This window comes from Tamandua tetradactyla, chromosome 7 (assembly GCF_023851605.1).
Source record: "Tamandua tetradactyla isolate mTamTet1 chromosome 7, mTamTet1.pri, whole genome shotgun sequence".
NCBI classification, from domain to species: Eukaryota; Metazoa; Chordata; class Mammalia; order Pilosa; family Myrmecophagidae; genus Tamandua; species Tamandua tetradactyla.
The window spans coordinates 124,413,296-124,424,288 of record NC_135333.1 but is presented as its reverse complement, the minus strand read 5'-3'; the positions used below and the strand labels follow the sequence as shown (position 1 = coordinate 124,424,288).

The 10,993-nt window shown below is 57.3% G+C and overlaps 2 protein-coding genes across 5 annotated transcripts; one reads left to right on the top strand and one right to left on the bottom strand.

Annotated features, from left to right (window-relative positions):
- The first annotated feature begins 1,693 nt into the window (after positions 1-1,693).
- COXFA4L2 (cytochrome c oxidase hypoxia associated subunit FA4L2) lies at positions 1,694-3,905 on the top strand. Of its 2 annotated transcripts, XM_077111162.1 has the most exons (5): positions 1,694-1,789; positions 2,104-2,192; positions 2,981-3,041; positions 3,163-3,243; positions 3,556-3,905. In XM_077111162.1, the coding sequence occupies exons 1-4, from the start codon at positions 1,733-1,735 to the stop codon at positions 3,217-3,219; spliced, it is 264 nt and encodes an 87-aa protein (XP_076967277.1). In that variant the 5' UTR covers positions 1,694-1,732; the 3' UTR covers positions 3,220-3,243; positions 3,556-3,905. The 2 variants fall into 2 exon arrangements, with proteins under 2 accessions (XP_076967277.1, XP_076967278.1); XM_077111163.1 differs by having other exon boundaries at positions 3,163-3,905.
- A 191-nt stretch (positions 3,906-4,096) lies between these two features.
- Positions 4,097-10,993, bottom strand: SHMT2 (serine hydroxymethyltransferase 2). 3 transcript variants are annotated; one of them, XM_077111160.1, is made up of 14 exons: positions 10,571-10,993; positions 9,115-9,217; positions 8,948-9,020; positions 7,769-7,966; positions 7,182-7,261; positions 6,807-7,007; positions 6,461-6,542; positions 6,196-6,318; positions 5,927-6,066; positions 5,428-5,593; positions 5,188-5,287; positions 4,929-5,084; positions 4,721-4,828; positions 4,097-4,598 (listed from the first exon to the last, which is right to left on the bottom strand). In XM_077111160.1, exons 3-14 carry the CDS (start codon positions 8,978-8,980, stop codon positions 4,471-4,473), a joined length of 1,515 nt encoding a protein of 504 aa, XP_076967275.1. In that variant the 5' UTR covers positions 8,981-9,020; positions 9,115-9,217; positions 10,571-10,993; the 3' UTR covers positions 4,097-4,470. The 3 variants fall into 3 exon arrangements, with proteins under 3 accessions (XP_076967275.1, XP_076967274.1, XP_076967273.1); XM_077111159.1 differs by lacking the exon at positions 9,115-9,217; XM_077111158.1 differs by lacking the exons at positions 9,115-9,217; positions 10,571-10,993 and having other exon boundaries at positions 8,948-9,090.

Sequence of the window (10,993 nt, the reverse complement as noted above, 5' to 3'; positions counted from 1 at the left end):
AGATGGGACAGGTCTTAGAAGTAGGGTCACAGACAAGGGGTCAGAGACAGAGACCTCAAGCAGGTAAAGAGTCAAGGTGGTCGTGGAGAGGCTGGAGCAGGAGCCAGAATGTAATAAGGGGCCAAGAGAGCTGGGCAGAGGACCTAAAGCAGGAAGGAACAGGGATCCCCAACTCGCCAGGTCTGGGCGGCGGAACGCAGAAGTAAGAGGGCACAAGGAGGGCAGGGCGACGACCAGGAGCAAAGGGGCCTGCAGCACAGGCCAGCCGTCCCTCAAGGCATCCTGGCGCCCCAGCTATACCACCAAGAACCAGATGTGCAGCCCAGATGTGCGGCCGCTGGCGCTCGAGCTCTGGGTTTTTTAGTCCCAGTGACTGGAGGATTGGGGGGCGCAGGTTTCCGGATACTCCTCTCCATGGCTGGGCCCTGGAGGTGCCGCGCTCAGGGAGGGCCAGGCTCCGCACCGCCAGAGGCTCTGACATCTTGTCAGCCCCCCTTCCCCGTCCTACATATATCGCAGCGAGTCTCTGTCTCTTTGTTCTCGCTGTGTCTCTGACACTTTATCTCATTATGCGCCGGAAGGAGGCGGAGAGCCCGGGACCCCGCAGCCTAATTACAGCCGCGCTTGTCAGCTCGGGGCGGGGGTGGGCGGGGGTGGGCAGGGGAAGTATCAGCTCCGGCGAAGAGGAGAGGGTCGTTCTCACGAAGAATCTCCTCCCTTCCCCGACCCCGAGGGGTCTAGTGGTGAGTGCACAGCTCATCCCGGCCCGCGCCAGCCACCCGGTCATCTTTGGAATGGAGAAGTCAGGGACCGGGCTGTGGGGGCAGCGTGGAAGTAAGGAAAGGAAATTAGGGCTCCCTCCTACGTTCCTAGGACCAAAGAAAGGGGCGGGGTGCCTTCCAAACTTGGCAGCATGGCATAAACCTGAGTTGGCTGTGGAAACTGGGCAATTGCTCGACAGTTTTCTCATTTTTTCCCCTCCTTGAACATTTTTTCTCTCTTCTTGACTTTTCCTTCTCACTCCATTTTCAGCCAGAGGCAGACAGCAACCTCCTTAGGTGGCTCCACCTTCAACCTTACTGACAAACAAGTCTCTCAAATCCCAAAATGGTGTCAAATGATTTTTCTATCCTGAGCCATGTTTTAGATGTGTCCCAGGCTCCTCCGCCACAGACCACTATCCCACTATTCCAAACGCAGCTTGGAAAAAACCACCCAGGACAAGAGGACCTAGGGCAGCTTTAGTGCTGTCAGTCTGTCTCCACCTCACCCTCATCCCTTTCCCCTGCACTACTAGTCAGGGAGCACTACCGATGCCCTCACCTGTGGGCACCCCATACACATGCACTTTGCTAGAAGTCTGTCTGCCTGCCTGTCCCATGACAGGCCCCTTTACCCACTTCTGGGTTCTTCCTAAATCAGTCCTGTGTCTGTATGGCATTCCCTCCCATGGCCCAAAGGCCTAAGTGTAGCATTGTCCCGTAGATCAGGGTGCAGGCATCTGGAGGACAGTGGAGAAGCCAGAACCTCTCCTTGCCCCAATGACTCCCCGGTGGCTCTGGGCCTGGAACAGCAGGAGGAGGGGAGCTGGGCGGGGGGTAGGGTGAGTCTGAAGTAGCTGGACGTGCTCAGCCAGGCAGGGCTGGGCTGACCCCTCCCGGCCAAGGGGCGGGACCCAAGGAGGAGGGAGGGTGCAGAGCCTCTGGAGAGCACCAGACACTGAAGAGGCGATATGGCGGGAACCGGTCTCGGGGCCCGCTTGTACCGGCAGATTAAAAGAAATCCGGGGGTGAGTTGTCCTCCCCCCCTCCAGAACCTCTGGCTCCCAAATCCTCCAGTTCCCTGCCTCTTGCCCAGTTCTTCCAACGCGCCTAATTTCTCCCCAAAGGCAACCCCAACCCATCCCTGCAATGTTCTCCTGCGTCTCTCGGATCTCCCTGGAACAGGATCTTTGTGGATGGAGGGAGACCACAGGGGGGATGTGGTATAGGGGGTTCCAGGTCCCCTCTCCTAGAAGAAAGAGAGTGCAGAAAAGCTCATAAAGGGCAGTTGGGAGCTGCCAGGTGGGGGCTGACATGAAAGTGCCCTCCCTCTTCCCCGCAGCTCATCCCGATGATCGGTTTCATCGGCCTGGGAATGGGCAGCGCCGCGCTCTACCTGCTGCGACTCGCCCTGCGCAGCCCCGACGTCTGGTAAAGGCCGGGCTGGGAACTCAAGCGGGGCGCGGGCGACGGAGCAAGATGGGGAGGGAACGCACGGACCTTGCAGGGGTCCCCTAGTGGGGATCCCCAGGCCACGTATCTCCGACTGTACCTAGCGCCATCTCCGGGCTGGAGCCTGCGCCTGACCCCGGAGACCCCAACCTCCCCTCAGGCCCAACCGGCGGCTCGCTGCTCCGGGGCTCTCTACTTGGCCGGTTCGGGTCGGCAGAGCCCGCGCTGCTCCTAGCCAGTTGCCATGGCAACGCCACTCTGCTCGCCGCGGGCCTTGGGGTCCTGCGATCTCGGCGCCCGCGCCCTGGAGGTGTAGCCGAGTGAGCGGCTGGGAGCGCCATCGAGACCCGGGGTGGCGCTGAGATTCCACGCTGGGCTGGAGCCGGGAGTGGCGGTTATCCCAAGGCATTATCGCAATTCAGGAGAAATAACCCAAAGGCCAGCCTAGCTTCTCCGGATCTCCCTCCGATCCCTGCTGCCCTTCTCTGCCGGGCTGACCTAGGATGGCGGGGAACGAGAGGTTCTCCCGGGGCTGGGTCCCCAGTCTGTCACCGGCCCACGCTGACAATGGTGACAGGCTTCTTGTCTCGCGTGTCACCACCCGCTAACGTGCCCATTCCTTGCCAGTCTTCGGTAAATGGGCCCCAGGGTAGGCAACAACAGGGAGGGAGAGGCCGAGACCGGGGCTGGACCTTGGGGGTCACATTACGCTCCAGAGCTCAGGTTCCGGGAGAGGAGACCCTAACACTTCCCCTCCTGCTCCACAGCTGGGACCGGAAGAATAATCCAGAGCCCTGGAACCGCCTAAGCCCCAATGACCAATACAAGGTACATCCCGTTGCCCGCATCCACTCATATCTCGGTCCCAGGACTGATCTCTCCTGCATCTCCCCCACGAAAAAAGATGCCTAGGGTGCCCAGTGCAACCCTGTTTTCCCTCTTCTCACAGTTCCTCGCAGTTTCCACTGACTATAAGAAGCTGAAGAAAGACCGGCCGGACTTCTAAGACCAGCCAGAGTCCATGTCGGATGTAATCACCGCCCACCAGCCACTAATTTCTTCCACTCGCCAGTGCCAGAAACCCCCTCCTTCCCCACCCCCACCCCCGGGCACCACTCTGGCCACCCCATTTAGCCCCTGCTTACACAGGCCCGGTTCCCACGAAGAGGGGAGGCAGCTCCACCCCCCTTCCTCCTTGCTCCCAGCAGCGGAAGCGCCTCTGACCCTCGGCTAGAGTCCCACGCGGGGGAGGGGGTGGATGTGTTAGGGGGAAGCCTGAGCTGGGGGGCTGGCCCGAAAAGAACAGGCCAGCCCCCCTTACCTCCCCTCCCGGGCCTTTCAGGGTGTGGCTTTGGCTACGTGTTGAGCATGACCAACGTGGAGAGCGAGAGCGAGCAGGGACCTTTGAGTGCCAAGGGACGTGGTGAGCCCCACGTTAGCTCAGGCACTGGGTGCCCGCCCAGGGGCGGCACCGCTTGGGCTCGGCCGCAGCCTGTTCTGGGCTGCCCAGCCTGCAGGGATAGGGCACTCACCCCTGGAGAAGGGCAGCTCGCGCCTCCTCCCCGAGGCCCGTGGTCTTCGGGCCACCGGCACCCCTCCCCCCTCGCACCTGGGCCTCCTGGCCCCTCCTCGCTCCCCTTGGTCCCCTGGGATCAAACAGAAGCAGCCGTGGGCAAAATACAATTTCATTTAACAAATTGAATTTGCTGCGCCTGCTAATCACGTCTGGTGTCGGCTCTGATCTTAGAGACAGAGAAAGGAGGCTGCAGCCCCGGGGATCCTGGTGGTGGTGGTGGTGGTGATGGGAGGGAAGGGAGAAGCATATGAACGGAGACAAATCACCACCTGGCCCAGGGGACCCCTCCCACAGTAACAGAAACAGGGCGGGTTAGCATTTTATTAGACAAAAACAGGAAGAGGGCTCGCCTTCCTATCACTTCCACTGGCTCAGAAGAGTAACTCCCTCCCTTTCTCTGCCCCTACCACCCTCCAAGAAAGAGCAAGGAGTCTGTAACACTGAAATAATGGCAGACTTAAGACACAAAACCCCAGGCTCCCCTCTTAAGTCTTATTACTGAGAAAGCTCCTCTCAGCTTCGAATTCTGGGAAGGAGGATTACACCTGGCTCTGCCCCCCAAGTGGAGGCGTTCCCTGCCCCCTACAAAAAATGGAAAGAGAGGTTTTCCCCTCCACTGGCCCAGGTAGTGGGGGGGTAGGGAGTAACTTCCAGTCTGGAGGGTCCTATGTTCCAGGTGCTTCAGATCTTATCAAATCCAGGCATAGGGAAGGCCCTGGCAAATTGTTCCACCCGTTGCCTGAGGTCCTTAAGCTGCTGCCTTGTTTCTGGGTTGTTGAGCAGGAAGGATTTGAAATCTTGGAGTTTGGCTAGACAGGGGTGAGAAAAAAAGTGGTCAAAGCTCTAGGGAAGTGAGTTAGGTAAGCTGGGGGAGGGGAGGATAGGTGAGTATAAATAAACTGGCTGGCTCATGGGGGCTCTGCCCACTCACCAGTCTTGCTCTTCACCTCCACGCCAATGCTGACACCTTCATCTATAAAGTCCACAACTTTCCGGAAGTCATCCTCGTGGAACCCTCTGGAGGTCAAGGCTGGGGCCCCTGGGAAAGAAGTGGGAGAGGGAGGATTAGCACAGCATAAGGCCACCTGACAGCCACCCAGTGTGAGGAGGGCCCTTCCCTCCTTGGTTCCAGGTCGCACCAAGCCGCAGGCCCCCAGGTGTGATGGCACTTCGGTCTCCAGGACAGGTGTTTTTGTTGGCAGTGATGGATACAAGCTCCAGCACCCGCTCAGCACGTGCTCCATCCAGGCCCTTGGGCCGCAGGTCCACCAGTACCAGGTGGTTGTCAGTACCACCTGCAGGGATAGAGGGTGGGGGCAAGGGCAATAAGCAGGAAGGGGTGAGAACTGGGCCTGCGCCTGAGGTTTTAGAGGCCCCCACCCATTCCACCTGGCTCACCAGACACCAGTGAGTAGCCTCGTTCGAGCAGGGCATCCGCCATAGCCTTAGCATTCTTCAGAATCTGCAGGGAGTACTCCCGGAACATGGGGGTAGAGGCCTGGAAATGGGACAGGAGCACCTGTGACCCTAGGACTGGACGCCAACCACCCTGCTCCTCCAACCCCAGCATAGCTTTGACCCGCTCCCCCATCCTGACCCCTCCCTTTCACCCGCCCTTCACAGGCAAGGCTCCGGAACCTGCTTCAGGGCCACAGCTACTGCGGCAATGGCATGGTTGTGGGGCCCTCCCTGCAGGGATGGGAAGACAGCAAAGTTGATTCGGTCCTCAAACGTGTAAGGGATATCCCGGCCAGTCTTGGGGTCCACAGCCCGCACGCCCTTCCGGTAGAAGATGAGTCCTGACCTGTGTGGAGGTGGGAGGTCAGAATTGAAGCTGAAAAGGGAAAGGGGTGGGGGAAGCAGAGGAAGCTGGCTGCCCTGGGCCCCCTGAGGGCTCTGTGTCCACCTCAGTTGTGCTTGGTGCACTGGATTCAGGGGGGAAGGGGGATCAGGGCCTCACTCCCACCTCCAAATCCCAGGCCAGGGAATGGCTACCATGGGCCATGAGAAGGGAGACTCCTCACAAGACTGCGTGTAGCCTTTTGAGGCTGGTGTGGGAATGAATTCCTCTCAGAGGCAGCTCAGCAATGGCCCAGGGGGTAGAGAGAGGCAAGGGCTGGCCTCAGGGGAGCCTGACCTGGCCCCTCGAAGGGTCTTGTGAGTGGTGGTGGTGACAACGTCCGCATGCTTGAAAGGTGAGGGGATCACCTTGGCAGCCACCAGGCCACTGATGTGGGCCATGTCAGCCAGCAGGTGCGCCTTGACTTCATCACACACCTGCACAGGTGCAGAGATAAGCCTTAGGCTGGGGAGGGCCCAGAAAGGCCTGGCCAAGGATGCCCCCCTCCAAGATTCCCCCACTCACCCCCACCCCGGGAGTGCCCTGCACCCCAGCCCTCCACCAACCTCTCTCATTCGGGCGTAGTCAATGAGGCGTGCGTAAGCACTGGTTCCAGCAATAATGAGCCGTGGTCGGAAAAGCCGGGCAGTCAGTGCCAGCTGGTCATAGTCGATGAGGCCAGTTTGGGGCTAGACAGACAGATAAACAGTTAAAGCCCTGAAAAGGAAGCCAGGCAGCTCACTCACGCCCTTGACCTGAGGGCTGCCCAGGGCTCCAGTTCCTCACCTTCCCCTGGGGAGCAGCCCTCTCCCCACGCCCAAGAGCACTCACATTCAGCTTATAAGGCATGGACTCAAAGAAAATGGATGTGGCTGAGATCCGTTTGACATCAGACATGTAGCCATGGGTAAGACTGGGAAGGGGGAGGAAGTAAAGAGGTCTCAGACTGGAATGACCCCAGGCTTAGCCACTCCCTTCATGCCAAGCCCCAGAGGCCTCCAATCCCTGCACCACTGCTCCTAGCATGCACCACTCTCATAGAAACTGAAAGCTGCAGCTCAGGGAGAGGCCTGTTCCGTCTGCAAGGCATAGAATGGGTGTTCAGTTAACGACTCTTCACCCACACCCATACTGCCCACGGCCCACCAAGTCCATCACCCACCCCATATACACTCACTGTCCTCCATCAGGCAAGTCCAGCCCCATGATTCTGTCGTGGGGCTGCAGAAGGGCTGAGTAGGCGGCCAGATTGGCTGGGGACCCCGAGTAGGGCTGGACGTTGACTCCCCACTGTGCAGGGTCCAGGTCAAAGGCCTCCAAGGCCCGGCGCTGACAGAGCAACTCAATTTCATCCACTACTTCTGCTCCTCCATAATACCTGCCATGGGAAGGGGGTTCATAAGAGTAAAGAGAAAGGCCTCCACCCACTTGACCAATAGCAAAGGACTGAGAAGCCACTCCTCTGTATACCCTGGGAGAGAACAGGTAGGTTTCCCCACTGGGAACACCTGCCCAGATACTGCCCTCCAGCCCTCTGGCGTCTAGCCCTCACCTCTTGCCAGGATAACCCTCCGAGTACTTGTTGTTCAGACAGGACCCCAGGGCCTCCAGCGCAGCTCGGCTGCAGAAGTTCTGGGGTGGGGGGTGGGGGGTCAGTGTCAGGGTTCTTGCTCAGAAGGGACTGAGCCCCTTCCCTGGACTGCCACACCCCCACCGTGCCGGAGCCCCAGGCTGCAGGGAGGGATCCCAATTCCACAGAATGTTCTGTTCACTCAGTGTTTCTTGCCAGGCCTGGGGCAGCACCAGAGACAGCATCCTCAGAAACCCTGCTGACACGATGGGTGTGTCCCCAGCGAGGCTCCAGGTCACTGGAACCTGTGCCTCTAAGCCCCTCTTTCCTCTTGGGAGGGAGGGATTAGATCAGTACCTGGAAGATCCTGGAGGCTCCCAAATGTCCCTACTCTTCCCTATAAACTAGACTGGTCTGGCCTTTGCTTCAGAGGACAATAAGGAGAGAGATGAGGCCCAGAAGGAAGAGCCTGATTCTGAAAAGGTGATCTGAAGCATTATCATTTAGGTGACCTGTTGTCTCCCGCACACAGAATGGCCCAATCCCTGCTCCTTCTCCCCAGATCCCACCTCAGAGGCGATGAGCTCCAAGCCACGACACTGCCTGTCCTTCTCTCTCAGCAACAGCTCCCACATTTCAGGGTCACTGTCCGACAGACTCTCCTGGCCTGTCCAGCCCCTGGCTGCTTCCCCAGTCTGGGTCTGGGCTGCTTTGTTGTGCTGGTCTCGAACGGCCACCCTGACCAGCTGACCACATCTCTGCAGAGGCTGGGGGCAGTAAAAAGTCAGGGTCAAAAGAAAGAGTCCAGACAAGCTTTCTCCCAGGCACCCTCAGCAACAACTTATCGGTCCCTCCGGCTCCAAACAGAGCAGCCAGCTGTCAAATTTCAGTTCTCCCACCCCCACCTCCACCTTCAAAAGCCAGTTCTAAAGCCAACATTGAGATCAATGTCCAGGGGGTGGTTCTGATTCGGTCCATCTACCTCACGTCTGCTCATCCTTGCCCACAAGCTGCTCTGCAAAACCACAGTGCAAAGTTCTTCTTCCAGGAGTTCATGTTTCCAGAACTCACTAAAGGCCCACTGAGGTCCCAGAACCTCCCCACCTACAGGAACTAAAGGGCCTTCCCGCATAAACTGATACCCCAGTTGGGTGGGAAAAAGCCAAATCCGCAGGGTTAAGACCACGGGCCGTCAAGCTGGTCTCCAGAGGAATGAAGGTGGGAGGATAAGTCTTAACAGTCCCTGAGCGGTGTGTGTGTGCCTAACGGGATGTCTGCCAGCAGAGAGGCCCAAACCCATATCTTATCCCCTCCACTCCCCACCCCTCTGTCCCTCTCCCTCCACCGCAGCCCCCTGATGCAAGCAGTGAGGCCAGGTTGCATCATCTGCACAGCTCAGAGCTAGCAGGAAAGGATCAGTTCGTGGGTCCAAGTCGGGAACCCCTCTTGTTAGTCCCGCTAGGGTCCGTGGGCTATCCGGCGCGATCCCCTCCCTAATGCCACGTGAACTGGGCGGTCACGAGGCTCTGGGGCATCCGTCCGCGGGTATGGGGAGGAGGGGCCCAGTTCACCCCGCGCGCGCCCCGGGGTCTCAAACTAGCATTAGCTAGTTTCGCTTCCGCTCCCCAAGGCCCCAGAACACGTGCATGGAACGGGAGGAGTACGCCAAAGTTTGTAAATAAGAACCCTATAGAGGAAAGGGGGTCTTCCTTTCCTCTGGTCTCCCAGTCTTCGGAGCCCAGCCTTACCCGGGCCACTGGGAGCAAAGAAAAAGGCAGCATCGCAGTCGGAAGTCCTAGCGGTCCAGCCACCAACTAGTGCCTAAGACAGAAGAGGGTCGGAAGAAGACCGTTCAGAGAGCGCATGCGCATCAAGAGCCGCCTCAGAAGCCACATAACCATGGGGAGGGCCGTACGCATGCGTGAAGTGGCCCCTCTAGGGCCTTCTGGAAGTTGTAGTTTTTTCCTCTTCTTCCGCTTCACTTCCCCATCGCTAACTTTTTGGTCAGAGGCCCACGCCTGAAAGATTAAAAAACCCAGTGACACCCATCCCCCTTACTATCCTGAAGACTTTCAGAGTTGGGTTTGCTTTTTTATTTTCTGTTGGACAGGAACAAACATTTACTGAGTGCCTACTGAATACTTAGCATTATTAGGTGCTCTGGAGATACAAAGATTTCTCCTAAAAGATAGAGGGCTATGGTGTTCTGGAAATCACCTGGTCTGAAAGGGCAAGAGACCTGAGGTCAAGTTCCAGCCCTGGGACTAACCAGTAATTTAGCCTGTTCTGGGCCTCTGTTTCCTTGCTTGTAAATAGATACCAAAATAGCACTTCCTGGGGATCAAATGAGACTTTGCATGTGAGCCGTGCTTTGCAATGGATTGTCCTCCCCTCTTCAGCTGCCTCACAAACCTGTCTCCTCCTGGCCATCCCCTCCTCCTCCCGGACATCCTGGACCAGACTGAAGAGCCTCCTTCTGTCATCAAACTTGTCCAGTTTTGCTACCATGCACCTCTTGGTGCCTCAGCAGGCACTATGCTCTGTTTATATCCCCAGGGTGATAGCGTGGCTTGACAGTCAACAGGAGCTCAATGTGTGTCTGTTGAATGAATGAAAGAATGAATAACATTGCTATCTAAGGAATACCAGATTTGGTTGTGTGTATGTCAGTGTGATGGGCAAATGCTTGGGCTCCACCCCACATCCACTGAGTCAGAGGAGAGGTCCTGCACTCATATTTCTCAGCCAATTCTGATGCCCAGCCAAGATTGGGAACCTATCCTGGAAAGGTCAGTAAGTCCTTCCCCCAACAGTTTTATCCAAATGAAGTCTGGCTTACAGGAATGTCCATTCCAGTCCCAAGAGTTTAGAGCCCTGGGAATATAAAGAAAGCACACGGCCTGCTGGGACATCATGACATGAGCAGATGACAAATGGGAAAAGTACAAAAACAGGAAGAGGCTCATTCTAAGAGGAGGAAATGGCCAGAGGGCAGGTTCCTGAAGAAGAGGAAGAGGAGCATGTTGTAGAACATTTTCATATGCACAGTCTTATTTAATCCCCAAGACATGCCATTTTATTATCAATTTACAAGTGAGAAAATTAAGGCTCAGATAGGCTAATTTGCTAATTCCAGTCATTCCCAACCCAAGGTAGGCCCCAGAAGTTCCCTGTTAGCTCCAATCTCCTTCCTTCCCACTCTAGCCTCAGATTATTTTTTCCAGGTCTTTCTGGCAATAGGTCAGGTGTTAGGAGAAAGCTAAGTTTCTCTCCTTCCTCCAAGCTCTGATCCAGCACCACTTCCCACTCCTCGCCTCCTTTCACTTAATCCTGTCACCCATCCATCCAGCAGATATTTATTTTCCACTTACGATTTTTCACTTCCTGGAACGTCTGGGTCGGAGGCCCCTCTGACTCAGTTTCCCGCTGGAGCCAATGTGCAATCCTCTGGAGGACAGTGCCCTCTCCGAGTTGTTTACCTTGACCCCGCGACGCAAGGCGAAAGCAGGCGAGGAGTTGCTGTGTGCCTCAGCTTGTCCGAACTCCCTCCCCTTACCCAGGCCAGGAGTCCCCAAGGGAGGGCGGCGGCTGAGTTTAAGAACTGCTAATGAAGCCGCAGCCAATTAACGCCCAGGCCGGGGTTGGGGGCGGATAAAATGAGCAGCCGCGTCTGCCAGAGGGAGCTGGAGGCGGGGATGGCGAGGTGGGCAGCTGGCTGAAGTCCGCGGGGTTTGCAGGAGGCCAGAGGAAGCGACGTGGCCCCGCCCTCCAAACCCACGCTTGTCCCTTCCCCC

What these genes read in the sequence shown, in the direction of transcription:
- SHMT2 (XM_077111160.1), bottom strand. Translation starts at nt 8,980, where the DNA reads ATGCTGCCTTTTTCTTTGCTCCCAGTGGCCCGG. An exon ending in CCATGCCTTATAAGCTGAAT is followed by an intron (nt 6,319 to 6,460) that starts GTGAGTGCTCTT and finishes CTGTCTGTCTAG; the next exon opens with CCCCAAACTGGCCTCATCGA. An exon ending in AAGACCCTTCGAGGGGCCAG is followed by an intron (nt 5,594 to 5,926) that starts GTCAGGCTCCCC and finishes ACCTCCACACAG; the next exon opens with GTCAGGACTCATCTTCTACC.
- COXFA4L2 (XM_077111162.1), top strand. Translation starts at nt 1,733, where the DNA reads ATGGCGGGAACCGGTCTCGGGGCCCGCTTGTACCGGCAGATTAAAAGA. An exon ending in AGATTAAAAGAAATCCGGGG is followed by an intron (nt 1,790 to 2,103) that starts GTGAGTTGTCCT and finishes TCTTCCCCGCAG; the next exon opens with CTCATCCCGATGATCGGTTT. An exon ending in GCCCCAATGACCAATACAAG is followed by an intron (nt 3,042 to 3,162) that starts GTACATCCCGTT and finishes CTCTTCTCACAG; the next exon opens with TTCCTCGCAGTTTCCACTGA.